Raw genomic sequence first — 27,080 nt, 5'->3', positions numbered from 1 at the left:
TATAAATAATATTTTAATACTCATTTATGATCCTATTTTATTGCTTCAAATTCCCTTGAATTTCATGAAACTGAACATTTCTTGGATTCTGTGCCAGCATTATTTTCTGCTCTGAACTTTTCTGCAAGAAGAAATATTCTTGTTAGAATTCAGAAAACACAACATGCCTTTAATCTTTTTGAGGTGTAAATAAGTTCAGGCATAATATACAAAGTTTAGTAGCCACTCAAAACCATCTGTTGCTATATGTATATTTAATTAAAATTTAATTTAAATTACTACAGATTTATGAAGCTGAAATGAGCCCCTCTCAAAATAAAACTGGCTTCTTTGCTTTATTGTACTTACTGTAGTAAGAAATTGGATATATTGTCTAGCTTACTGTCACTCTTTCTTCTATGCTTACAAAGCCCAAGGCTTTTTGCAATTCTGTGCTTACCTAGAAATAATTCTATCAAACACATTGAGTGTGGGTTTTGCTTAGAAATATATTCAGGCATCCCTAATTATATAGGTAGTCCTCGACTTACAACAATTCATTTAGTGACCGTTTGAAGTTACAACGGCATTGGAAAAAAGTGACTTAAGACCATTTTTCACACTTATGACCATTGCAGCATCCCCATGGTCATGTTATTTATATTTGGATGCTTGATAGCTGGTTCATATTTATGACGGTGGCATTGTCCCAGAGTCATGTGATCATCTTTTACAACCTTCTGACAAAGTTAATGGGGAAGGCACATTCACTTAACCATGTTACTAATTTAACAACTGCAGTGATTCACTTAACAAATGTGGCAAGAAGAGTTGTAAAAAGGGGCAAAACTTACTTAACAAAATTTCTCACTTAGCAACATAACTTCTGGGCTCAATTATGGTCATAAGTTGAGGACTGCACTTGCAGCCTCTTGTTTCATTTGTTAGAAAGTCTGATTGTACTTCTGCCTGTGCAGCGTACTTATGTTACCTCCTATTTTTCTTTTCTTTTGCTTACAAGGGCATGTTCTCTGCATTGCCTTTCTATTTTTGTATTTGATTTATATCCCCCTTTCATTCAGCAGCATACCCAGAGCACTCTCCTCCTATTTCCCTCCATAACAAACCCCACCACGCGGCAGGTTAGGCTGAGAAAGTGAGTGAACTCAAGTCAACTAGTCGTGCTGGCTGGGGAATTCTGGGAGTTGAAGTCCGCATGTGTTAAAACGGCTAAGGTTGAGAAACGGGGGTCTGCAACCTTGACAACTTTTAAGACTTGTGGACTTTAGCTCCTAGAATTCCTCAGCCAGCTATGCTGGCTGAGGAATTCTGGGAACTGAAGTCCACAAGTTTTAAAAGTTGTCAAGGTTGCAGACCCCTGGTTTAGACTCTCTCCCTGTCTGAAATTTGGAACCTCCTGGCTTTTATCATAGCAAGCAATTCTGCTGGAGCAGGACTGGAGAATAAGAACCAGAATGAATAATGTCATTTGGCTCATGTGGAAATGAGCTGCTTCAATTGTTTTTAAGGGGCTTCTCACTAGGAAGTATTGTCTGAAGACCCTTTCAGGTAAAAGTATGTCTGTAAATTAGTTCTCTGTAATCTAACTGGATTTGCCCTGAATCTTTTCCAAAAGGGAAAGGTGAACTACTCTTAACAGGCTCTTAAGTGTGATGCTTATCACAATTGCTCACCAGCCAGTTGTTGAAATCCCACACTTATCAGATCTTCATATAAATATTTAATGGGATTCTGGCCAGCCGTCAGAACACCATGTAACCAGATAAGAAACATTCTGTGTCCATGTTCCTTGTAGCTCTTTTCCCCTAGAGGATAATATACAAAATGTTAGCCTACTGTTTGGAGAAATGCTTCTGTGTTAAATTTTTGGCTGCAAAGATTTGTTTCGAGATTAGATTCTTTCAAGACCTAGATTCTTAAACTTTTCTGTTGGAAAGGGAAGGTAGAAGAGATTACGGTAGTAGAGGTAGAGCATAATGAAGATCAGGCCAATTAACCCTCTTTTGTTCCCTCCACTAATTCCTAAAGGGAAATATGAAGAGATCTACTACTAGAGATGTCCTTTCAGCAGATTTTGCAAATATATAGAAGACAGTAATGTTGAGGATGACATTACACAAATGAGACATAAAAATCTGGTGATGTAAGTCCTTCTTTATATTAAAAAGTTGTAGGAGACTGTTATTTAGCCCTCCTCCACCTCACCACATTAGCAGTCAAAGCGTTATTTCCTAAATTGTTTTTGCTCTCTAGGATGAAAGTTATGGGGATTCTGTATCTTTCCATGGGTGAGACAGTGGCTTTGGCAAGTATGATTTTGAGAAAATAACAGGAACACAAAGGATTAAACAGCTTTGGCGTTCCCATCTACAGCTGGATATTCATTTGGGAGGGGTTCTATTGCCCCTCTCCTCGTAATTAGGTATTTTTAGTGCTCTATGGAAACAAAAGAGTTATTTTTCATATCAGAAAATACGCTCCAGGGCAGTAGCTAAAGTTTAAAATGTCAATAATATAAAATAATAAGCATCTAAGCTGTGCCAAATATTGAATAGGATAGAATTCAACCAACTGAAAGATGTACAACAGACATCAACATATAAACAAAATTCTGGGGCAATCGAAACATTCTTTTGTTAAAAACTGAATCTCCTTTGAAAGATCAGAGTATGCTCCTATCACAGAAAACACTCCTTCCTAATGTATTTATCTTACCAAAGCCCTTAGAGAAAGGCCTGCTAAGATACAAATAAAATATGGCAGGTTTAAGCTGGTATGGGGAATCAGTAAGTACATTATAGGTGCTGAAGAGACAATCAGTTGGGATGCAAACTAGCTTATTTTAGACCATATTCAAGGGATAAATGTGTATGTCTGTTTTTATCAAGGAATAAAGAGGCCTTGTCTTGTCTGTTTTTATCAGTGAAGGTCCCTAGATGTTCAACAGTAAGGGAAGAATGGTCCTCTATAGTGTTTATATGCCCAATCCAACCCTGTAGGACTTGAAGAGTAATCAAGTAGAAAAAATAATTTTTCATTTAGTGTAACGGAATGAGGCTCCTACGTATATCATATATAGTAATTGGATGTTTAGGAAATCCTGATGAAGGAACATAATTGTCTAGGGAGATTCTCAGTTATCCAGGTCACAGTTGTCTCAAAGGTGCTTTTTTCAAAAGGAAACTGGACTGCTTTCTGAGGAAGAAAAAGAAGCTTCATCGCTTGTGACTGGATGGTGGGGGGGCTGGAAGGATAGGTTCTGACAGGGTGGTGGGGGGGAAATGGAAGGATTGTATTTTTTTGCAGTCATCTGGTCATTGGCACTCTCTGGGAGAGTCGTGGAGGCCACTTAGGGGTTTCTCTGTGTCCCCAGGGTCACCTGAATCAGAGTGCAAATGGTTATGGACTTCTTGGAACTGCTGAAAGGACCATGTTGTAGATAGGAGATAGGTGGTTTGAAAGAGGGGTAAAAGAGTCCATCTATGTTAGAACTGAACAGATCTCCTTCAACAGGGGGAACAATATGACACCACCTACTGTATCTCCTGTCTACAATGCAGTCCTATCTTGTTTGCAGCAAGAACTAGAAGAATCATCAATTTCCAAAATGCATTTTACTTAATCTGTTCTGAAGAAGTGTAAACATTGAAATAGACATTTGGTATAACACCGTGGTGGCGAACCTATGGCATGCGTGCCACAGGTGGCACGCAGAGCCCTCTCTATGGGCATGCGCGCTGTTGCCCCAGTCCTAGGCCTTCAGCTGGGTTTTATAAAACCTTTTCACTTTAGGCCTCCGCCAGTGTGTGCAAAAAAAAAAAGGTTCAATCAATTTCAACTTCTCGCGGGGAAAAAAAAGATCTCGCAAAATTGGAATTGATTGATTGAACTTTTTAGTCCCACCCAGTCTGCCGTTACCACCGCAGCCATGCCCACCTAATGGGCCATGCCCACCCAATGGGCCACACCCACCCAGCACCTGACAATACATAAGTGAGTTTTGGGTTCCAGTTTGGGCACTCGGTCTCTAAAAGGTTCGCCATCACTGGTATAACATATGCTGAAAAATTGCAGTTTGATAGTGTTGAAGCTCATAAAATTGGACTCTAAATCCATTTTTTAGTGCCTTAAATTTTGACTGGCCTATGTAATGATATACACCTTTAACATTTAAGAAACTTCACAAAATGAAGGCTATGGTCTCAACATACTGCAATGAAATTGTGCTTTGTTTTTCTTTAAGCACACATATAATCACATATCATTTTTTTCTAATTAGCTTAGAAACAACATTTACAAGAATATCCAATAGTTATTTTATTTCAATTTTCTTCCCTATTCTTTTTTAAAAACACTGAAAGGATTGCGATTTATAACGAAAGAAGTCTATGTAACTCAGAAGTACTCTTCTGGATTTTAGTTAACTTTCCTATATTTGGAATGGAAACACTGGGTTTTTTTAAAAAAATCCAGCAACTTACCTGTCCACTGTTCTTCTATTGCTTTGATTTGTTCATCTGTAAACTTCCAAAATTGTGCCAGTTTTACCCATTCACGCATTTTTAACCCATTATATGCTAGATTCCAAAGAGATGCACGGATCTGTTTGGTCTGTATGTTGTGATCTTGTTTAAAAGATAGATTAATATTCGACACATTACAGTGATGCTCCTACAAAGGAAATTTCAGGGATTATATCACATATTCTTGTTTTCACTCTCAACTATAATCTTTGGATATTATTCTAAATATTTTACAAATGTTAATAATGTCAGATACATGTTTTTCCCCCTTCTGTTCATTTATGTCCAATTGAATTATGTCCAACAAGGTTTTTCGGAAATAGATTACCATTGCATCCTTCCCAGGACTGGGAAAGTAACTGGCTCAAGTGCCAAAGGCAGGACTAGAACCCAGCTTGTAGCCTGATGCTTTAACCATTACATCAAACTGGCTCTCTAGCTATATGGTGCTGAGTGTCAAATCCTTCAGACGTTTTCAGTTCTTCAGTTTTATATGCCTTATTCACCAGGCTCTAGCTGATACATCTTGGAGTACTAGTAAAAATAGAGGCTTGACAATGCTAAAATCTGCTCACAAATCACACTTTGGGACTTTTTTTAAAAAAAAATGCAAGCAGTGTATTCTGCTTTCCCCAAATTGTCCTACTTCTTTTATACATTATATTTATCTGCACAAAGTTATTTCATAGCTCCTTTCCATTGATAGTTTAGGAAATAGCTTATAACATAGTAGGGAATATTGTGGAAATGAGCTCTCCTTGTCTGCCTATAACATACATTTTATAGAGAGGCACTTTCTGTTACAAATTTGCTCAAAAATCAATACTTGTTCTTATTTCCTTTGGTCACTCTTTGTAATCTAATATCATTTTCCTCCTTTGCCTGTGTTTGTAATAAGCATTAGCAGATATATTTATCTAGCCTCAAAAGCAGCCCCTTCTATTCCCTATGCCCTATGGTATAAAACAGTTGCTAAAAATAATCTTATCCATGCCATATAAGACAGCTAGGAACTATATTGACAAGTATCAATATAGTTAATATCACACAGCATTAAGAAAGCCAGGTAAGTCCAGACTAAAGCAACTCCTTCTCTGTCCTCTATCTTCAGTTTTTTTCAGCAGAAGAAAGTAATGCCATACAGTATGCAGAGTAGAAACCTCCTTGATCTCTTCAGCAAAAATGAAGGGTTTACAACTTTATACAGTAAAAGCCTGAATAGATTTGCCATATTTCTGTGGGTTCTGTTCGACAGACCTTTGCCCAGGAGTATCAAGGAAAGGCAAAATCTTGCACTAGCATAAACACAGGTGACACCTGAATTGAAGGAGGTAATTAGTAACTAGATTATGTAAACTAATGACACTGATAGTTTTTGGTATTCTACGTACATGATTGTTGCCTTATCTAGCTTTCTGGTTTCTAATATGCCCATGTAGGAGGAATGGCAGAACGTGAAGGTGGAGTCAAAAGGGAAATTAGCCTAGAATTCCTATGTAGCCAGAAGCGGACTAAGTCCAAACCTCCTTTTCTGTGGATCCTTATCTAACTCCAAGCTGGTGCTGTTAGTTGAGAATATTCCTACGCATAGGCTACAATAAACCGGTTTAATAATAAACCGGTTTATTGGACCTTCACATGTGGACCTGGTCCTTCACACTCGACAGCAGCCAACATGTCCAAGCAGACACATTTTGGATTACACGTATGAAAATTATCTTTGGAAACTACCAATTTCTACAAAAGCAATTATTTCTTCTGTCAATTTTTTAACACTATCAGCTAAGAAATAAAACTGGAAATTCAAGGCTTCATTGGTAAATAGAGGTTAAAAAGCAACCTAAGAATTTAACTTCTTTAATATCAATGATGGCATGAGGAAGGGCTGCTGGGCAAAATGGGAAGAGAAGAGAAAGAAACGGGATACTTCTGATCTACAATTTCCTACCAGTTCTGCAAGGAAGCTTCAAACTCCAGAGCTAAAAATAAGATATTTTGCTTATGAAACTCAATATAACGGAGAAACATGCTTGACCAGAAAAGCCAAATAAGTTGTGTCCTACCTGTTTCCAGATGTAGTACCTCTCTGCTTTTATAATCATGTCTACAACTAAGGCATGATTGCTTCTAGATGCTACAGCAAGTGCAGATTTTCCTTGCTAAAAATGTAAACATTGTCAGTTATTAAACTAAAGGTATACCCACCCCCAAAAAATCTGTGCTAAGGTAGAGAATATGTTGCAAAATTCTCTAATCTCACTGCCATGTATCTTGAGAAGTGTTTTTTAAACTTTTTTAAAAAAGTCATTTTGGGCAGCAACAAGCTTTTTTTTTTTAGAAATCTAAATATAATTCTGTATCTAAGTAGGTAAAATGTTTCCGTGGATCCTCTATTTCCTCTTAAAAAGTTAAAAATCCTGCAAACCAGCTAACTACTGCTTTTCACTAATCTGTGTAAAAGCACAAATATTTCCAACTCATATGTACTTCCAACATATTAAATTTGTAAAACTTTGAATAGAGTTTTTAAAAAGTGAGTTAGTGGCTTCAGCTATATTTACATGCCCCACTTTGGCTCAATGTTGCTTGGACAGTAGTTCTTAAAGGACACCATACAGCTTTCTTCCTATCCCCATAACAAAAAGCACTTTGATTTTTTTTGTGTAATTTAAATTGGTGTTTTGCATTTTCTCCCAATGACATGAGTGCTTTGGTAGTAATTGAGCTAATAATATAGCAGGATTGGAATCTACCCAGTACATATTGGTCACTTTCAGTGACTTTCAGTGGGTAGTGGCTGACAGGCAAGCTGTCTGCTGGCTGAAAGATATGACTCTCCGAAGTCCTATTTACACTCCCCTCCAAGATTCCATGCATGGTGTGCTGCAAGTCACATTAGCAGGTTGTGTGCATGGTTGTGGCATGTGGTCCTGCAGGAGCAGTGCCTTCTGAGAAGATTGCCAACATGGCTGCTGGCACATCGTACTGTGGTGCACATGCTGAAGTGAGAAGATCATGCATTATGACATCAGACTGGAATTGGTGCCCTTCTGCTTCAACCAGCACCACCACCAATGGAATGGTGGCAGTGTGGGGCAATCAAGTGAAGGAGAAAGGAGAGAGTGTCTCCCGCTTTTCTAGAAACTTCTTGGATCAGGTGCTGCAAGTAATAATCCAAGATGGATAATCTTGGTAAAGCAAGAGTGGATTGTTTATTAGGTTCTGAAACAGAGCTAAATCTCTTATATAGCCATCTGTTAAAACTTAGCTCCTTCCCCAGCTTCAGCCTCACCTCATGGTAGACAGAAATGAGTGATTGTTTTTTCCCACCATCAGCGAAATCCCTCTATTTCTACACAATACCTTGCCTCTGTTACAGATAGCACCACTCACCAGTCTTGTTAACAATGATAGCAGAAGCACAGGATCCAAAGGATCAAAGTCTCACCCCTTTTTAATATTTCTGTGACATTGCACATTCCTAAAAAAGACTTGGTGCTACTTTGACCGACAATTTTTTTTTGCATTCCCTCTGCAAACACCTCTAAAAAATATTTAGACTAGCTGTTTTACTTGTCGAAATAATTTCCCTCTTGCCTTATGCATTCTGAAACAGAAAAAATCCCAGAAGCCTCAGAAGAGAATAGAGAAATGGAACCATCCCATTTCTAAGAAGTTCTCTTATCTTGCAGCTGCCAAATTTTTGGATTCATTGCAGTACCCTGACTTCGTGGTAAAATTACTGTGCTGGGAGCATACACTAATATTTGGTTTAATCCCTATTTTTCAACTAAATTCAATTCTATTCAAATAAAGCCTAAAAAGTTATATATTTATCCACTCACCCATCTCTTGTGGTGGTTAAAGGAGAATTGTTGGATAGCTTCATAACAACATTGCAAAGAAGTTGGGATAGCAAATATCGATGGCCTACCAATGACTAATTGGTAATTCATTGTGGAAGCAAGGATTTGGACTCAAATCTCCCTAATCAAAGCCCAACAAACTATCTGCTGTGATGCACTTGCCTTAAGATATTCCTCACAAAGTTCTAAGATGAATGACCTGCTTTCTAAAGTTGCATAGGCTTTTATTTCATTTTGCTGCGGACTGTCATCTAGGCAGCAATAAATTTTTAATGAAGCTGGAATTAAATCTGCTTTTGGGTTAAGTAAAGAGGAAAATCAAGGCTGCAGACATTACTGTTGCATCACCTCTATCATCATTCTCAGCAGCCACAAAGGCTGTATTCAACACCTTTAAAGCAAAACCTAATGGTTTCACTCATAGGACATGATTAAAGTTGGTTATTTAATTTTGATTTGGTTTCGGTGTAATGCAACCTAACATGTTTAATTAGGTCATACTTAAGGTAGTGACTCCAGGAAATGGATCGTCCCAGTTAAGTGAGCTGTATAAATGTAGCCAAAATGTTAAGAATGGTGTTCTGTAATGGGAAGTCTTATAATTATAGAATGTGGCTACTTAGATTTAGAAGCCTGATTTTCTACTTAACAACCCACACATTCATTTAACAAATGCGTTGGGGAAAACACAGATGGGGGTGTCATTAAGATAGGTGATTTACTTAACTGCCCTCTCAACTTTCAACCATAATGGGAGGCTCCATTATAGTTGTAACTTGATGATTAGCTATACTACCTTATTTCACAAATGCAAAGAACAAATACTGTTATTTTATGTCTGGCACCACATTCCATTATCTCTGTTGCAAGTTTTAAGAGATAACCTAAGTCAAGAATTCTATTTTAATACAGGATCATCTGAAAACCAAACCAGGATATGCAGGAGAATTGCATTTTAATAGAATCATGAATACCTTATCTACTATGCTGAAGTCACAGCCTGCCTTTAGTAATGTTTCTATTACGTCCACATTTCCAAGGTCTGCTGCCAGATGTAAAGGTGTTTGATGTCTCTTGTAGATGTAAAGGATAATATTATTCAGAAATCTTTTCCATCAAAAAATGTAACAAAAAAGTTAATATTCACACCATGCAAAGAATGGAATTCATATGGCAATGAATAGATCAGGCAGTGCACTTTCTCACTGGCAGTCCCCTTTCTCCCATACAGAAGGACAGATGACCCCAATGCTTCTGGCAGTTTGAAACACCTAAAACAGTTTTATGGTAGCATACATTTAACTCCTAGCTTACATGAGATTGTATTTGTTTTAATAGTGTGATTGTATGAATGACTGTCAATGATATTACTTCAATAGTTTGCATTGAGATTTTACTTGTATTTTTGTCTTTTGCACTTTATTTTGTGTATCCTTTCCTGAATCAATTGGAATTGAAACAGATTATGGATATGGTAACATAACATAAACAATACTAAATAAGAGCAAATGAACTTAAATCAATGAAGTTTAGTCAATCACAACTGAAGTTCTAGCAAGTCAATTTAATTCCAAATCTGTATCCAATTCCGTATCTGTATTGTTTTTTAATTATAATTATTGTTTTAAAAGTATTAATTTCTGCCTAAATATTCTGAAATATTTTTAAAATCAGAATAAACATGTTATTCAAACTTTTTCTAAAAATAAATGTGGTGAAGTTGTTGTTTGCTTCTCTGTATGTATTTATGTGGAAATTAGGAAAAGTACCAGGATGTCTCAGGAGCTAAAATGGAGATGTTAAAAATTCAAAGATTATTTCCCTGGTAATTTTGTCTCAGAGGATTGTATTGGTTTTATGGAAACATTTATATTTGAGAGTTGAAGTCAGTAGCCTGGACAATGAGCAGTCAAGCCATAAACCAAATTATAATGCTGATATGTTAATATTGTACCATAATTTTTAAAAAGTATAGCACGTGTATATGTATATACTGTATGTGTAAATGTATGTTTTGTGTGTTTTACACACACAAACACACACACAAATATTATCTCCAATATTCAGTTCATATGATTCTAACAAGAATTTCTTACCTTATTTAGGCAATTTATGTTATGGTTTGCTTTTATTAAGCTATTTATCACTGATAGGTTATTTTTTGTGATAGCCAAATGTAGAGGAGAATTATTTTTCTGCAAAGAGAGGAGAAATAACACAATGAAACTATATTATTTATTCATAAGAAATCACACTTGACCAGGTTGAAAAGTTTTAAAATATGATGAAAACCTTTGATAAATCAAGTATATTATTTCAATAAGGTTATTCAAGATTTCCATTTTTCCACTAAAAGCCACTATTCAAATAGCTACCTTATGCATTTACTTTAACTGTACTTCATGAGTATACATCCACTACAAAACTGGAGTTTTATTTCAAATGTGTTAGTATATTAAAATACCTTTCTTTTTATCATATTTTAATGTCACATATTCAATAAACTTCTCCCATAGTATGTCTATCATGCTGATGGTACAGCTTTTATAACAACATAGACCAAGGGTATTTTCCAAGAGATCAAAAATGTCAAGATGGCGATCACAACTATGCAATTAAAAAAACACATCCTTTTTTATATCCATTGCGACACAAGCACAAGGCAAGATTTTGATCACATGACTGTGGCCACCATTTTGACTTTTTTGAGCCTCCTTTGCAGATAGCTCTGATACGGACTATTTGGCTACTATATGGCTATTTGAAATAATATAGAAACATATAGATTGCTAAAAGTCTTTACTTTAATGTTCTTGTTAGAAGACCTGTATTGCCAATAGCATTTTTCTGCAATTTTCTTAAATTATAGAACATCTCTTATTTGCATATGCTATATCTCGTCACACAAACACAGACACAAACTATTTATAACTTTTACTTTTTCATATTTAAAAAATCCTGCTGAATTTCTCCCTACCAATTTTTTAAATCCAAGTTTTTTATATTGTAATTTCATTCAACTTTTTTTCAAATCACAGCTACTGCTGTTTGCACAAAACTTTCATCATGTACCTTTTTTTCCAGTTACATTCTGTGATGGATTTTTGAATGAGGAAAATGAGCCCTTTGATTGTAGTGTTTGTTCCACTGCAGAACCAGGTGCAAGCACATCGCTCAAATTTATTTGCAAAGAAATCTCTTATAACCAGGGCTTTTTTTGTCATAGAGCGCTCAGAACGGAGTTCCGGCACCTTTTTTGGATGGAACCTTGTAGGGTAGGCAAGGCAGGTTGTATGACATGTGTGAGTTCAGGCACCTTTTTCTTTTACAAAAAAAGCACTGCTTATAACCATAGCAAATGTATGAGGTACATATATTGTACATCTGAAATGTTACAGCACAATTCCTCCAGCTGAACATTTTTACTTATATTTATTTCAGGGTTAGGCATAATTTAATATTCACTCAGCAAAACTGAAAATAGAATGTTTAATTGATTTATGTAGACTGTGGTTCTTCTCTTTTTTATGGCTTGAATTATGCATAACTTTAGCTATCATCACTTTCAGAAAATGTTGAGAAATGTCAGGATATAACATATGAGAAAACAAGAATAAGAAAAAGTCACCTGAGACTGAGCATCCAGATCAATATTATTACTGATAAGAAATCTGACCAAAGGTGTGTGTCCTTTTTGGGTTGCAATATGCAATGCACTGGCATTGTGCTGAATGAAATATGTTGAAAAGAAAGGAAAATAATTTTTATTGTTAATAATACAATGTAATTCAAATGTATGTTTTTGGAAGATATGTACAGTTGTGCTAATAACAAAAAACTAATTAGGCCAATCTCCAGAAAACATTTGGAGAATAAATCCTTAACTTTTGCCACAGCTATTTCACATTTTATACAAGTCTACACCAAATACATGAGTAATGTTTTTTATACTCTCTTCTACCACATCTCCTTAAGTAGTTAGTTCTGATGGAGAAACTCGGTTCCTTATGCCATGGTTTCTAAGCCTACTCAAATAGAGGAAATATGATTCAAGACGCAATATTTTCTGTGAATGTGGGTGTGTGAAAAGATGAGGGAAATGGTTAAGAAAGGAAACAAATTATAGTTTTCCAAATCAAAATCATGCACCTTAGCTAAATCTATCAGGCTAAAGTTGCATTTGTATATTCTCTTCATAACAAACAAAATTAGTTCTCAAAAATATGCATTGGATTATTGCTGGATGACATGGAAAGCAGAAAATGAAGTTTTAAAAAAATCATTATTTCAATTTCCCTAATAGCTGTTCCATATTATTAATTTGAATTATTGGGATGCTTAAGGGTTACTATTAACAATAATTTTACTACTGTTTCCTTCAGCTTTCTTGAACTTCTATATTAATGTTGCATCAAGATCCTTTTTATTACAAAAATAAGTAATAAAGAATACACAAATGTGAGATGGAGATGAGTTAACTGGGGCTATAAAAATCCAGGTGAATGATATACACTAGAAAACTTGAAATCTAGTGTTCATCTGAATTTTGCAGCCCAAATCTAGCACCCTTGTTACACTTTAATACAAATTTCACAAAAGCAATTTATCTGATTTTTAATTCACAATATGGAAAAGTTCAAAAATATTATCTCAGTAAGTAAATAAAGAACACCACATGTACCTACATACTTTGTTCAAAATATTGATGTCACTTCCGGCGTCCAGTAAGAGGTCAGCACATTTTTCATGGCCTCCTTCAACAGCCATATAAAATGGTGTTTCACCATTCTGAAGAACAATACAAAAAGGAAGTATGTCATTAATGTCAGATACAGCTGCTTATATACAGCTACCCAATACAGGCTCATAGGAAGTAAGAAATTTTTTTCAGATAATTTATATAAAATTAAAGAATTATTAAAGATAATTTTTCTATTGAAACTTTGATATGGGACTGCAAAATATGTATGCCTGCAATAAAGCAGTTATTTATCTTCAAGGTAGTTCATATTTAATAATTGGCAAAAGAGAAATTCAGAATTAATGGTAATCCTAGCACCAATCATACACTATGATTGATTTTACTTGTATATCACCAAATCAAAACAGACTCATGATAATTTACCAAACACTCAATAATATATCTGTAAACAAAATGTCCACAGAGATATAATTACATGGATTACAGTAATGTATTCTGCATAGGGCTATCCTTGAAGACCATTCCAGAGTTGGTCTAGAATGCAGTGTTGTGGATAGTGTTGGGCATGCTTTGTCATGCCTGTGTGACACCCATTGTTCTGCGATCAGCATGGATTATCAATTGGCTTATTGCAATTCAAGATGCTGGTTATCACTTTAAAGCCATTCATAGTATTAAGGCCTGATTATTTGAGGATCCACCTGTCTCTAATTGTTTTTACCTGTCCAGTATATAATTGGACAGTGGGCATGCTGTGAGTCCAATTGATTAAGCAGTGGTATCTTGTAGGATCCAGGAAGTAGGCCTTCTCTATCATGGTACCTCCCCTCCCACCCAAGGTAATGTAGTAAAGGTCTTCCTGTCTGAGTTTTGAGCATGAGTTGCTTTTTAATTGTTTTGCTTCACACATATTTTAGCATATTTCTTGTATTTTTACCTGATTGAAATTGTTTATATCTTCCCACTGCTGAAGAAGAATCTCTACCACTTCATCGTGGCCATTTTTAGCTGCTAGATGCAAGGCAGTGTTTCCTTCCTACAAAAATGTGCATAGACATCTAAGAATGTAGGCTTGAATTATCACTAAAAACAAATATACTTGAATCAAGAATAATAAATATAATGCTCAATCTTTAATAGAAGACTGCATATACCTGGTACATTGATATTTTGATAAGAAGTATTCAATCTGGCATTTCAAGTAAAATATGCTGTTACAATATTTATTATTAAGACATTGTTCAATATGTTTGCAAATTATCATTTCATTATTTGGCTAATTAAATTCGGGGGAGAGGTAAAAATCAGCAGAAAGTAAATTGCCTTGTGGACCACAAAGCCCGCCCCCTTTTTTATGTGATCCCTTCTCCCAGAGCGACCTATTGTACCTATTCAGTGCAAACCGCTATATAACACCAATATGACTTTATACTGTTTTTTTTTCCACAGAAAATGCAATCAGACTTCTGGTAGATATAATACAAATGTAAGACATTGAAAAACAAAAAGATAATAAGTGTTCTAACATCAGTGTCCTTCGGTGCTCACTGACATCAATAAATAGAAAATGTGGCTTCACCTGAAAAAAAAATCTGTTGGTTTTAGATTTTTTTTTCTACATCCCAAGAGAATGTTAGAAAAATCTTAATAGTAAGGACAGTGAAATGATAACTGGAGAAGCGACTTCTCGGGAAGTGCTTAAGTGGAAGATAAGAGATGCTTAATATGCACAGAGAACTGGACTCATGACCCAAGTGTGTGTGTTAGTCATGTGACAGAGCAGAGGAAGAATTGGCAGCTGAGAATATCATGATGAAATGTAGCTCAGTAGGGAAGTGTGAAAAAGGAGCAGGTCTGGATTTCAGCAAGCCAACAGCACAAGGCCTGAAAGAGGAAGCTACTTCACTCCACAACAGCACAGGACCTGAAAGAGCCCAGAAGCTACTTCACTCCACCAAAGATACTGACAAAGTACAAGCATACAGCAGCTGTTCCCACCCTCACCAACAAAGGGGGAAAGGCACTTCAGTAGTTCAGAAAAGCAGCTGACAGCAACAGAAGCCAACTAACTTCAAGATAGGTACTGTACATGACATCTAAACATACAATAGCTGTCTTTAGTTCAACATAGCTCAACAAAAAACAAAAGAATTGTTTATAAGACTCTTTAAATGAGATAGACCTTGGTATAGGTGTGGTACAGCATATATTATAGGTTTAGTGATGAGCGATGAATTTCAGAAATAAGTTTGTTAATTTTTTTATTCAACAAAAGCATCTCTAGAAATGCAGGGGCAATAACAATAGTCTATTGGAGGTCTGTACCATTTCCCCAAAGAACCCTCTCACAATTTAGTATAGAACATACAAAATCAAATAAGTAGCTTTAGAACTTACCTTATCCTTTTCGGAGGTAAATAAATTAAGGGTAATCAACTCATTTATCATTTCTTCATGGCCCATTTCAGCTGCCAGGAGGAATGGCGTTCTCCCTTTCTGGGAGGAAAGTAAAGTTAAAAGACACTAAGGAAGAAAATCGATATTCTTTCAAGATTAATTACCAATAGTTTTAACCCAGTTGGAGGTAATTTGTCCCTTTGGATTGCACATGGTCTGCAGCCAAACTACAAAATTATTTACAGGTGGTCTACAAGAATGCTGAACAAGAAGATGCTCAAACTCTGCATGAGTATTTTCTGGTGATGCTACAAGTGCCATATGAACCTGAACAAGACACACCAGAAGGGTATTTCACTTCAACAAATCTGGAAGACAGGGTCTGCAGGGTTTTTTTTAATGGAAAGATTTCTAAATGCTGCTCAAATAAAAAAAAACCACAAATCTTTAAAAGTCTCATGTATTACTACATATGTGATGTGACCCACAGTATACGCATAATCTTTTAGACTAGATTCCTCAAGATCACACATAGCCCCTAGAAGCTTGTTAAGAGCCCATCGAAAAGTAGCTATCAGTTTGCAATCTTTAAATAAACAAAAGAAGAAAATCATTAAGTAAATGGAAATCAACCATATTAATTATATTGGAGTAACTGAATGTTATTTTTATTAAATTAAAATTAAATTAAATTGAGTTTAGATTTTTCAGCCAAGCCTTTTGGAATGTAGCTCCCAAATTTACAAGCCAAATGTAGCATTTAGCCCAGCAACAGCCAGGTATCTTGATGCATGCTCAGAATTACTGCAGAGCATAGGAGTATGAATATATGTATGATCAGTTAATATAATTAACAACATATGGTTAATCAAAAGGAGCCAGAAATACACAATACCAGCAATATCTATAGGGGTGTGTGGGTGTGGGTGTGTGTGTGTGCATCTAAGATGGCAAAAAGATGGGCACAGCCTTGTGACGCAAGCTGTGCCCTATACATGTGCATATAATATTGACATACTATAAAAGGAACGAGACTAGCATAATGATGCTGCATCCGCCAGCATCTTTCCCAGGTTTGACTCACTCTATAAGCAACACTGAATAAAACAAACATTTGTTCTATCAATATTCATGAAATACAGAGAAAAATATATGGAAGCCATATTTATAAACATGCTCAGTATTTTAAATACATGTATTCACAGAAATAATGCTAATATCCATTGTCTAATTGCTTATTCTTTGCACTCATAATACCTCATCAGGTTTATTGAGTTCCATCAGGTGAAGATCTTGGATAAAATAATTCACTATTCTAACACTATTATTCTTAGCAGCAAAATGTAGGACATTCATGCCTTCCTAAAAAAATGAAAAAAAAGAGTTACTGAAAACATAATTAGAAATCCTGTTGTGAACATGGTTGTTGCTGGCTTATATTTTGGGATACCATACCTGGTTCTTTGCTTTTTGATCAGCTCCTGCTTTAATTAACATCAGCATTATTTCCAAATTACCAGACCATGCAGCAAGATGAATTGCAGTAAGGCCATGCTTTAAAAGTAAGTAAAATAAGTAAGCATAAACTTCAAAGAGACAATGAAATTCAAAACTAGCCTTTTAAATTCTGTTTTATTGGAAAATAGGTAGATTCCTCATCTTTGTGACAGCCCCTTAGATCAGCGGTCCTCAACCTTTGTGGCTTGGTGGCCTGGCTGGGGGGGAGAGAGGGGAATTGGGCTACACAAGCAGCAGGCCAGCACACACATGCATGAGTGCCCACGAGCCCACCCCTGGCACAAGTTGAGTTGCATGTGTGCACACATGCTCCAGCCAGCCACTCACGCAACCCAATTCTGAATAGACCATGGCCTGGCACTGGGCCGCAGCCTGGGGGTTGGGAACCTCTGCATTAGATACTAGAACACTGCTATCATATCATCCCTAGTCCTTCTTTTAAACTAGACATACCCAATTCATGCAACTGTTTTAGCCTCGTCTCCTAATCATCCTTGTTGCTCTTCTCTGCACTCTTTCTAGAGTCTCAATATCTTTTTTATATCACGGTGACCAAAATTGGTTTCAATATTTCATGTGTGGTCTTACCAAGGCATTAAAAAGTGGTATGAACATTTTGTGTGATCTTGATTCTATACCTCTGTTAATGTAATCTAGGACTGCGTTGGCTTTTTTGCCAGCTGCAGCACATTGCTGGCTCATATTTAAGTGATTGTCCACTAGGAGTCCAAAATCCCTCTCACAGTTACTACTATTGAGCAGGGACCACCTATTCCTATATCCATGCATTTGGTTTTTCTTGCTGAAATGTAGAACTTTATATTTTTCACCACTGAATGTCATTTTGTTAGATAGGGTCCAGTGTTCAAGTCTGTCCAGATACTTCTGTATTTGGAACCTATCTACTGGAGTATTGGCTCTTAGTATTGTACTTTAGTATTGTATGCAAATTTGATAAATTCCTCTTCTATTCCCTCATCTAAATCTTCAGTGTTTCACAGAATCTTACAGCACTTCGGTTTTGCCTTTAGTCATCTTTAGAATATTGCTCTATCGTTTTATTTCTTATCTATTTAGCAGGAAAACCCTAAAATGACATATTATTAATTCAATTTTTCCAATAGCCTGGGCATGATTAATCAGAAATATTAGAATTAATGATTCCATTAAATGTATTGTAGGAGCAGAGATATTTAATCAATGTTAGTCAAGGATCAGAATGAGTCTGGTAGCCTCTTTTTAGACTAACATAGAGGTCCCCTACCCCCAATCCGCAGCACATCATCAGTCCACATCCCACCAGAAACCAGGCCACACAAACAAGTCCCAACTGCACACACCCATGGGATGCAGGCAGCACATCAAACCATGCATCCCTAGCCTGCAGAAAAACCTCTCTCCATAGAACCGGTCCCAAAGGTCGGGGGCCACTGGACTAACACGTGTTATTAAAATTCATACGTTAATCTAAAATGCTACTAGCGGATTACTTCTTTTCCATAAAAGAACCTCTAAGTCTGTTTCAGGTACTCTAACATAGTATTAAAAAATCAATTGCATATACCTTATCTGCAATATCAACTCTAGCTTTGTGATGGAGAAGAAAATCAACTGCCGATATATGATTTCCTGCAACAGCAAAATGGAGGGCTGTGCGTTTCAACTAAAACATGAAATAAATCATAGGGAATGAACACAGAAAATAAAAGGTAAAATTAGACATAACAAGCCTTTAAACTGAGTAAATTAAACTATGGCTAATATGAAAACATGTTTAATGAGTCATTACCTTTCCAACACATCCCCCAAAACACACCATTTTGTAAACCTCCACATCTACAGTGCAAGCCCAAGAAAAGGTGTAGCTTTTGTTTTGTTTTTTAAAATTAACAATGTAGGTAGAAGATAGAAAAAGACATAGTAAAATTTCAGTAAACAAATGATTTACCATTATCACAAAATTCAAATTTCATTGTTTCATTAATTAATTAAATGTATAGAAGTAGGTTCATTATAGCACCTTAAAAAAAATTCTATAAAACTTTAAACATTAATATTAATGGTGATATTGCCATTATTTGTCATTGTTCCAGAAACAATATATAAAGAAAAAGGAGAAAAGATAAAATAAATAAAACAAATCAATAAAACAAAGAATCATAAAATCAGTATTAAGTTCTAAATCCCTTTCCATTACATCTAAAGGTGATTGATTGCATTTAAGTTTTATAAACATTCAAACTGCTCCTAATTATTATCTTTACATTAATTACTTTCTCTTTTAAAACCATACTCTTAAATATCTGAGTACGTGTGGCATTTATTTTTGTGTAACATATAATATAGAGGAGCCATTATTGCTTAAATTTACTCAAAGTTCTGTGCTGTATATGTATTATTATTAATTTTGCCATTGCTACATTTTCCTTATGTTTGGTGTCCCAGTCTCATATTGTCGACACAGTATCTCTTTTCTAATGTTGGGCATAATTTTGACTGTGTGGCCAAAAGTTTCAGCCTATCAATGAACCAATTGACCGGTACAGCAAGACTGTGCTTGCTTCTGCCTGCCTCCATTCTCAGAACTGCACACCTCTAGTGCAGGAAGAGGGCTAAATAAAAGTCCCAAAGACTAAAGAATAAATACTACTTTTTTCCTAAATTAAGAAACAGAATCTGCTTGTTAGAGAAATTCATTATAGTAAGTGCTTTTATACTTACAACATTTACAGCATTAATATTAACTTTTTTCCTAAATAATCTTTCCATAGTGTCCAGATTATTAGTTTTAGCAGCATGCTGAAATTCAATCTCATCTGGAAGCACTGCAAAACAAAGAACACAACTTCTATGATACTGAGGAAATTCTGATAATAATCTTAAATAACTAAATTACTAAATTACTTTACTTTTCCCCAAAGTGTTGAGAATCTTCTATTAAAATACTCCCATGAGATCTGGGTTACAGTATCCTCAAACATCTGGTGACTATTACAGCTGAGTTAGATTTGAACTTTTACCCTTCTGATTCTAGTCCGGAATCTAAATATAGTGTATCACACTTCTACTATGTTTCCTCAAAAATAAGACCGGGCCTTATATTAATTTTTGCTCCGAAAGATGTTTTAGGGCTTATTTTCCAGTTAGGTCTTATTTTTGGGAAAATATGGTGCTAAAAAAATGAGTCCGTTTGGCTCATGATCTTAACTGGGGCTTATTTTTGGGGTGGGGCTTATATTACAAGCGTCCTGAAAAATCATGCTAGGGCTTATTTTCCAGTTGGGTCTTATTTTCGGGAAAACACAGTATTAAGCAATGTAGGTATAGTTTTTTATTTTTATTTCCTTCATTTTCTACAGGACCATATAACCATAAATATAATTAGAATCAAGTATTTAAAAATTAATTTAAATCTAAAACTTTACAAAAACCAGAACCTGATTATCTCCGGGATTACTTACTCTGAAATAAATTTGTACATTTAGCAAGATCTGTGAGAAAAACCCATCTACTGAAAGACCCATCTTCTACGGCAGGGGTGTCAAACTCAATTTCATTGAGGGCCGGCATGACTGTACGCCACAGGCACACAGAACACTGTTACCTTCCCACCGGAGTGGTTCCTATTTTTCTACTTGCATTTTTACGTGCTTTCGAACTGCTAGGTTGGCAGAAGCTGGGACGAGTAACAGGCGCTCACTCTGCTACACGGCACTCGGGATTCGACCCGCCAAACTGCCGACCTTCTGATCGACAGGCTCAGCGTCCTAACCCACTGAGCCTTTTATTATAACAGCTATAGCAACAGACTCTTGCAAGTCTGAATGTGTTTCCCCTCCCTTACTTTACGAAGAATGGGACTTGTCTGGGATGTTTGCTTACCTTATTTTCTTAGAAAAGGCTCGCACCTCTTTTATCCATTGCTTTGGTAGCAGCTCCTCCTACCATCCTTCAAAGCAGTTCCCTATGCCCTCTATATCCCCCTTGTGAAGCACAGTTTGCTCTTATAGAAATCTTACAGACTGACGTAGGGGCTAAGCTACTGGACTAATGAGAGTTAGGTCTCTCTTAGACTTGAAGGCTGGCTAGATGACTTTGGGCCAGTTACTCTCCCTCCGCCCAACCCACCTTACGGGGTGGTTGTTATGGATGACAGGAGGTAGGAGCACCATGTATGTATATTGCCTTGATCTCATTAAGGAGAAAAATATTTATTCTATACATGTCATTCTGAACTGTTGGAAGAAGAGCAACATGGGAATAGTTAATGAGTTAATTAATAAAGAAATTACAATAAAGGACAGCAGGGACTGTCAGATACCCCAATGGGAGCTTTCTGTGGCAGAGACCCAAGGCTGTCTCCAGGAGCCGTCTCGTGTGCTGCACAAGGCTGCTTCTGCTTTGCTTGATCACAGCTGGTTCTCTGGGGCACAGAGCTGAAATGGGGAAATCCAATGTGATAATGGGTCTCAATCCCTCTTGTTCTCCCCAAACCAAGAAGCCTAGTTGGCATATTTATTTTCCATCCCATTAGGAACAGTGGCATACCCAACTGGGGAATGAAAAATGTCCTCCCATTTCTCTATAGTTTCTCCCTATCGCCACTATATGTAGGTTTTCTATATTGATATATAATAAGAATGATTTAAACAGATTTCAAATAAATCAAATCAAACTTAGATGGGATGCATGCTTTCAGGAACTGGCAGAGGAGATAGCTTACCTGTACTGACGTTTACAAAAATAATTTTGTGAATGAGCAAGCATACCTCCTTGGCTGTGGCTACCATGAAAAAGAGCTGCAATGTAGACCTATACAGCAGATAATGCTGCCAGTCAAAATGACACTGCATGATGTTTACAAGCCTTATAAAATAGCTGTTTCCATTTTTTTGTTAGGAAATCTAATACTTGGGCCAGAATTTTTTTTTTTTGTTTAAGTATATCCTTGGGCGTTGAATGTTTTTTTGTTATTTAAGTCAGTGTTGATTCTGGGTGATTGCCTGGACTACTCCTTGCGGTTTTTTTCACTAGATTTCAGTAGTACTTTGCCATTACTTCCTTTCTAGGGCTGAGAGAGAATGACTGGCCCAAGGTCACTGGCTGGCTTTGCACCTGAAGCAAGACTAGACCTCAGACTCTTTTTCTAGTCTGACCTCTTAACCATTATATCAAATTGGGTCTCCAATTTTAAAATAAATAACTATATTTTTAAATTTCCTCTGAATTAAAATGAATTTTAAGAAATGCTTACCACATAATATGAAATTTGCTTAACCTTGGTCTACTCTACTACCTCTCTCAAGACTCCAAACGGGAGTTGATTGAAATAAGAATGAACTCTTATCAATTATTCCCCCTCCAGGAAATTGGAAGCTTGCCCTTCTTTCAAACGTTTTCAAAGGGTTATTTGAGCATTTACTATTTTAAAGAAACATTATTCAAAGTTTTCAGAAAGCCCTGAGAATGCAAATTCAAATCTGGGCTGGACGGGATTTCAAATTTCAGAGGGTTTCTAATTGGCAATTTCCTATAGGAAACGAATCGCTGCCCTGTTCGGTCCGTTTCCCTCTCTGGAGGATTTCCTCCAGGGCGGCTGTGCTGTTTTGCCTGCTTTTTAACTGTTCAAGATCACCGGAACCTTTGCAGAAAAAGGGCCAGACAAAAACGTCCAACCGAAGTAGCTCAACGCCTCGCGACCCCCAAGGAGCGATGGGGCTGCGCTCCACACTTCGGAGCAGAGCTGCGTGCCGGAAGAGCCCCACAAACCGGCGGTCTTGCCCAAACCAAGGCTTGGAGACCTGCCTCCGCCTCCCTCTCGCCGACACTCACAGGTTTCCGCGTTGGCCGCTTCTGCTGCGGCTGCCGCCTTCGAGCTGTCGCCTTCCTTCACAGTCAGGTTGAAAAAGCCCTTCAAATCAGCGAGGCCTTTCACGGTGCGGCTCCGGATTTCCTCCATTGCGGTACCTGCCGAAGCAGCCTCCTGGAGCGCGGCCAGCGGAGGAAGCCACCCCGACCGTGTCCCTTTCTAGGGACAACTCCCTCCAAGCACCTGTTTTCTAACTAGAGAAGCGGGGCGGAGGGGAAGGGAGGGAGAGCGCGAGCAAGAGAGGGAGAGATCTGTGGCCTCTCGGTTGGTTCCAATAAATATATCCCAATCTTGGATTTTGAATTTTATTTTATTTTATTTTATTATTTTTATTTTATTTTATTTTATTTTATTATTTTATTTTATTTTATTATTTTATTTTATATCCCTGGTATCACTCATTGTTCAGTCTTGAATCCTAATGAGAGGCTTGCCTAAATCTACAACTTCATGACATTTTGACTTACAAAAAACAGTAGAAATTGTCAATGGAATTAAGTTGTTTATTTAGTTTACATGGGCAGTGTTTCCCTATACACACATTCTTCCAGTGCATTTACCTAAAATTTGGTTTGTATTATTCATTCTGTTAGATCAGCATCAACTAACTGAGGATGAATTGCAAGCAATCCACACAATGCCAAATCCTGAAAACTTTTCCAGCCTCTTCAATCCTTTCAGTCACAATGTAAAGTATCACCACTATTGAAATATTTACAGTGTGAATCTACAGACAAAAATAATACTGATGGACGACCCAATATGATTAAAAAACAATCAAGATGGCTACAATTATGTGCATTACGCGTAATGGGTGGAACCTGGATCATAACCTCATGACCACAATTGACTTTTCAACTTAAGCTTATGGAAATTAATAATAATAATAATAATAATAATAATAATAATAATAATAATAATAATAATAATAAAGTTGGAAGGGACCTTGGAGGTAATCTAGTCCAACCCCCTGCTCAGGCAGGAAACCCTATACCATTTCAGACAAATGGCTGCCCAGGCAGGTTGTTCCACTGATTAATTGTTCTAACAGTCAGGAAATACCGGTTGCAGTATTCCAAGTGTGGCCTTATCAAGGCATTGTAAAGTGGTATTAGCACTCTTGATTCTATCCCTCTGTTAATGCAGCCTAGCACTGCGTTGGCTTTTTTGGCAGCTACAGCAAAATTTCCCTTACTCTGCTTCCAGGTTTTATGATGACTGATTGTAAAGCATATTTGGTAAATATTACAATTTACCGTAGTCCTTGTGTTTGCACTTTGGAAAGTGTTCTGTATGTACTGTTTCTATTCACTTATTTCTTCTTCCCTCTCAGTCTACTTTTCCTGTTATTAGACTGTAAGTCCAAAAGATTCTTTAATTTTTTATGGGGTTGGGGTTTAAATAGTAGAATAAAATATATTTAAGACATACTACTACTACTACTACTACTACTACTACTACTACTACTTTGGTATAGATCAGTTACTTCTGACCCAAGGTTGGACCACGTCAAGGCTGAAATTAAGACCTATGCATTAGTGAATAAAACTGCTAATTTCCTGCCTTCTAAATAAATATTGACAAAAGTGACTCAGTGTGAAACTAAATATAATTGTGAATGAGTCATATTTATAACATAAAAATAGTTATCTATGAAGCAGTTGTATTAAAAAGTTTTAATCAATTGCTTATGCTTACAAATATTTTACAACAAAAATATATACTACATAAATTTTTATATCATTGTATTCCATTTTTTTATATATATGAAAAATATGGGAAAATATGAACTAGATGAAAACATCTAGGGGGAAAGGGTTAAGCAACAACCTGTATGCTTTCTGTTCACAATTTCACTTATCTAAATTATGCTTTTAAAAAAAGTAAATACATTTAGAATCCAACAAATCCAACAAATCAAGAAAGGCCATTTTTAAAAAGCAAACAGGAAATAGTATTTCAGGGAATTCATTCAGAATAATTGTTCCTAATTCTTTATTTGTTAAATCATTTTAAATACTAACCATAACTTTTAATATTATTTTATAAAGCTACAGTTTTATATATAAAAAGCTGCATGTTTCCAGTAAACATATATATTTGAGATATGCAGGCCATACAGAATTAGAATTGAGCTGTTTTCAGTTGGGCAAAACTGGCAAAATGTAATGTATATAAAACTGGATAATAGAAGGAATGGTGCATGCCCATTTTTCAGTTATTTTAATTATAAGAATGAAAGTCTCTGTAGATTATATCTGTGCATTGCTCAGATGCTGCACATTTTGTTAATCACTTGATGAGGCTCCTTGAATTTTAATCTTTAGTCTATGCCACTTGTTAATTCCCCTGCATGCAATTTCTGGTGCCTGTAGCTAACAGTGAGTGCTTGAAGTTTAATGTGTCTAATTTGCTAAATTTCTTTCGTTAGAGGTCAGGCTAGTTGAATGATCTAGAGCAGGGGTGACAAATTGGTGGCCTGCAGGCTGGATGCACAGGCCATGCCCACCCCAGCTTTGCAAAGGCAAAAAATGTTGTGCTACTACAACACTGTAATCCCTTAATCAATCAGTCAATCAATCAATCAGTCTTTGGTCCTTAACATAGCATAGAGTGCTCATGCAAGTGGCAGGAAGTGTCTCATGCTATTATCTAGTGTGCTCCCTAGTCCACCTCAGAATTTATCATTATTCACAACAAAATTCCAGCCTCAGGCATTCCCTTAATTTTCAAGTTATGTTTTTCAGTCCCAGGTAGAGAAAGTGGCTGCCTCTATAGTTATTGTTATTTAGTGTATGAGAACATGACAGAAGGGAAGTAAACATACACACAATCCATGTAATTATATACAAAACTTCTATAGGGGTATGGCAATGGCCTCACAACTGGATGTCCAGTTCAGCTATCCAGACAATCCCCTCTGACATTGCTTCTTGCCAATCTTCCAGGCAACCGGAAAAGACATGTCGTGGGCAATCTTGCACAATATCTTTAATAATTTGCATATCAGCACCACAATCACAGCAAGGGACATCTTTCCATCACCACTGATACAGGGCAGAGGCACTTCTTCCAGTATCACACCCAATTTTGTTCCATTTTTTCCAGACAAGAGTGAGGCAGGTCAAAACCAAATGGCTTGGTAGAGATATCACTAATGGTCAGGCCACAAGAAGGTACCTTGGCCCATTCCTCTCTCCAGGCATTCTCGGAGTTAAACTGGGTTGATATTAAGTGAATAGTTGGTTTCCATGCTGGCCTATGGGATTTCAGCCTATTTATTGTTCAGCATCCTTGTTGTCTTCTAATGTGGGGCGGTATGATTATTGCTAAGTATGGTAACTGGTGCACAGGAGTGGGATGCAATGTGTCAGAGATGATACACATTGTCTGGTGGAGTTGGACATCAACCATTTGGGTGTAGTTTCTATTACGCTACGTGCTGGCACATTATTCAGCTGTGAAATAAACCAAAGCCAAGGCTGTCTATGGAGAGTCTCAGTCATCCAGGTGATGGTTGTCCCAAAGGTGTTTTTTCAAGAGGCAACTGGACTTTGTTTTTGTTTGAAGATGTTTCACTTCTCATCCAAAAAGCTTCTTCAGCTCTGAAGGAATTTTCTTGGATGAGAAGCAAAAGAAGCTTCTTGGATGAGAAATGAAATATCTTCAAAGAAAAACAAGAAATCCAGTTGTCTCTTGAAAAAGCACCTTTGAGACAAAGTGAAGGCTGTTGTTCGTAGGATGTTAGCATCAGCACCCCAGGATGTTTCTGCCTGTCTGTTCAGTAAACTGTTGCAGCTTTTCAATTTTGCAACTGTTTTTTTCTAGGTGCCTGTACAATAACCCAGTATAAAAGTGTATCCTCTTACTCTGAAAATACAAGCAGAGTAGACTGTTACCATATATAAGTCCTTCGTGGATTCTAGAGGTGGTGGTAAAGAACAGCCTCACCATTTCACTTGGTAATAAATGGGCATTCTGTGATTAGCCACCACTCATAAGCCAACCTTTTAACCTCACAAAATTACAATGTAGGTGACTGGCTTCAAATGGTTGAGGAACTCTGCTTAAGACTAAGGAATTAATTTAGTATTTGAATATAAATTCAACAAAATAAACTAAAGCATGAACCAGCCATACAGAATTGAAAAAACTGAAACAAGTATATTTATGGTTCATAGAGAAAATGCAAACTACAGTTTCAT

The 27,080-nt window shown here is 36.6% G+C and overlaps 1 protein-coding gene across 4 annotated transcripts; it reads right to left on the bottom strand.

Moving 5' to 3' along the window:
* Window positions 1-23,721, bottom strand: ANKDD1B (ankyrin repeat and death domain containing 1B). Of its 4 annotated transcripts, XM_083352601.1 has the most exons (15): window positions 22,839-23,721; window positions 19,728-19,831; window positions 18,571-18,669; window positions 16,944-17,042; window positions 16,746-16,850; window positions 15,489-15,587; window positions 14,029-14,127; window positions 13,079-13,177; window positions 12,018-12,116; window positions 10,486-10,584; window positions 9,364-9,462; window positions 6,587-6,682; window positions 4,482-4,671; window positions 1,674-1,805; window positions 1-121 (listed from the first exon to the last, which is right to left on the bottom strand). In XM_083352601.1, the coding sequence occupies exons 1-15, from the start codon at window positions 22,963-22,965 to the stop codon at window positions 63-65; spliced, it is 1,605 nt and encodes a 534-aa protein (XP_083208727.1). In that variant the 5' UTR covers window positions 22,966-23,721; the 3' UTR covers window positions 1-62. The 4 variants fall into 4 exon arrangements, with proteins under 4 accessions (XP_083208727.1, XP_083208728.1, XP_083208730.1 ...); XM_083352602.1 differs by lacking the exon at window positions 6,587-6,682; XM_083352604.1 differs by lacking the exon at window positions 16,746-16,850.
* Between the last annotated feature and the right edge of the window lie 3,359 nt (window positions 23,722-27,080).

This window comes from Vipera ursinii (genome assembly GCF_947247035.1).
Source record: "Vipera ursinii genome assembly, chromosome: 2".
In the NCBI taxonomy this organism is placed as follows: domain Eukaryota; kingdom Metazoa; phylum Chordata; class Lepidosauria; order Squamata; family Viperidae; genus Vipera; species Vipera ursinii.
This window is presented reverse-complemented; position numbering and strand designations above follow the sequence as displayed.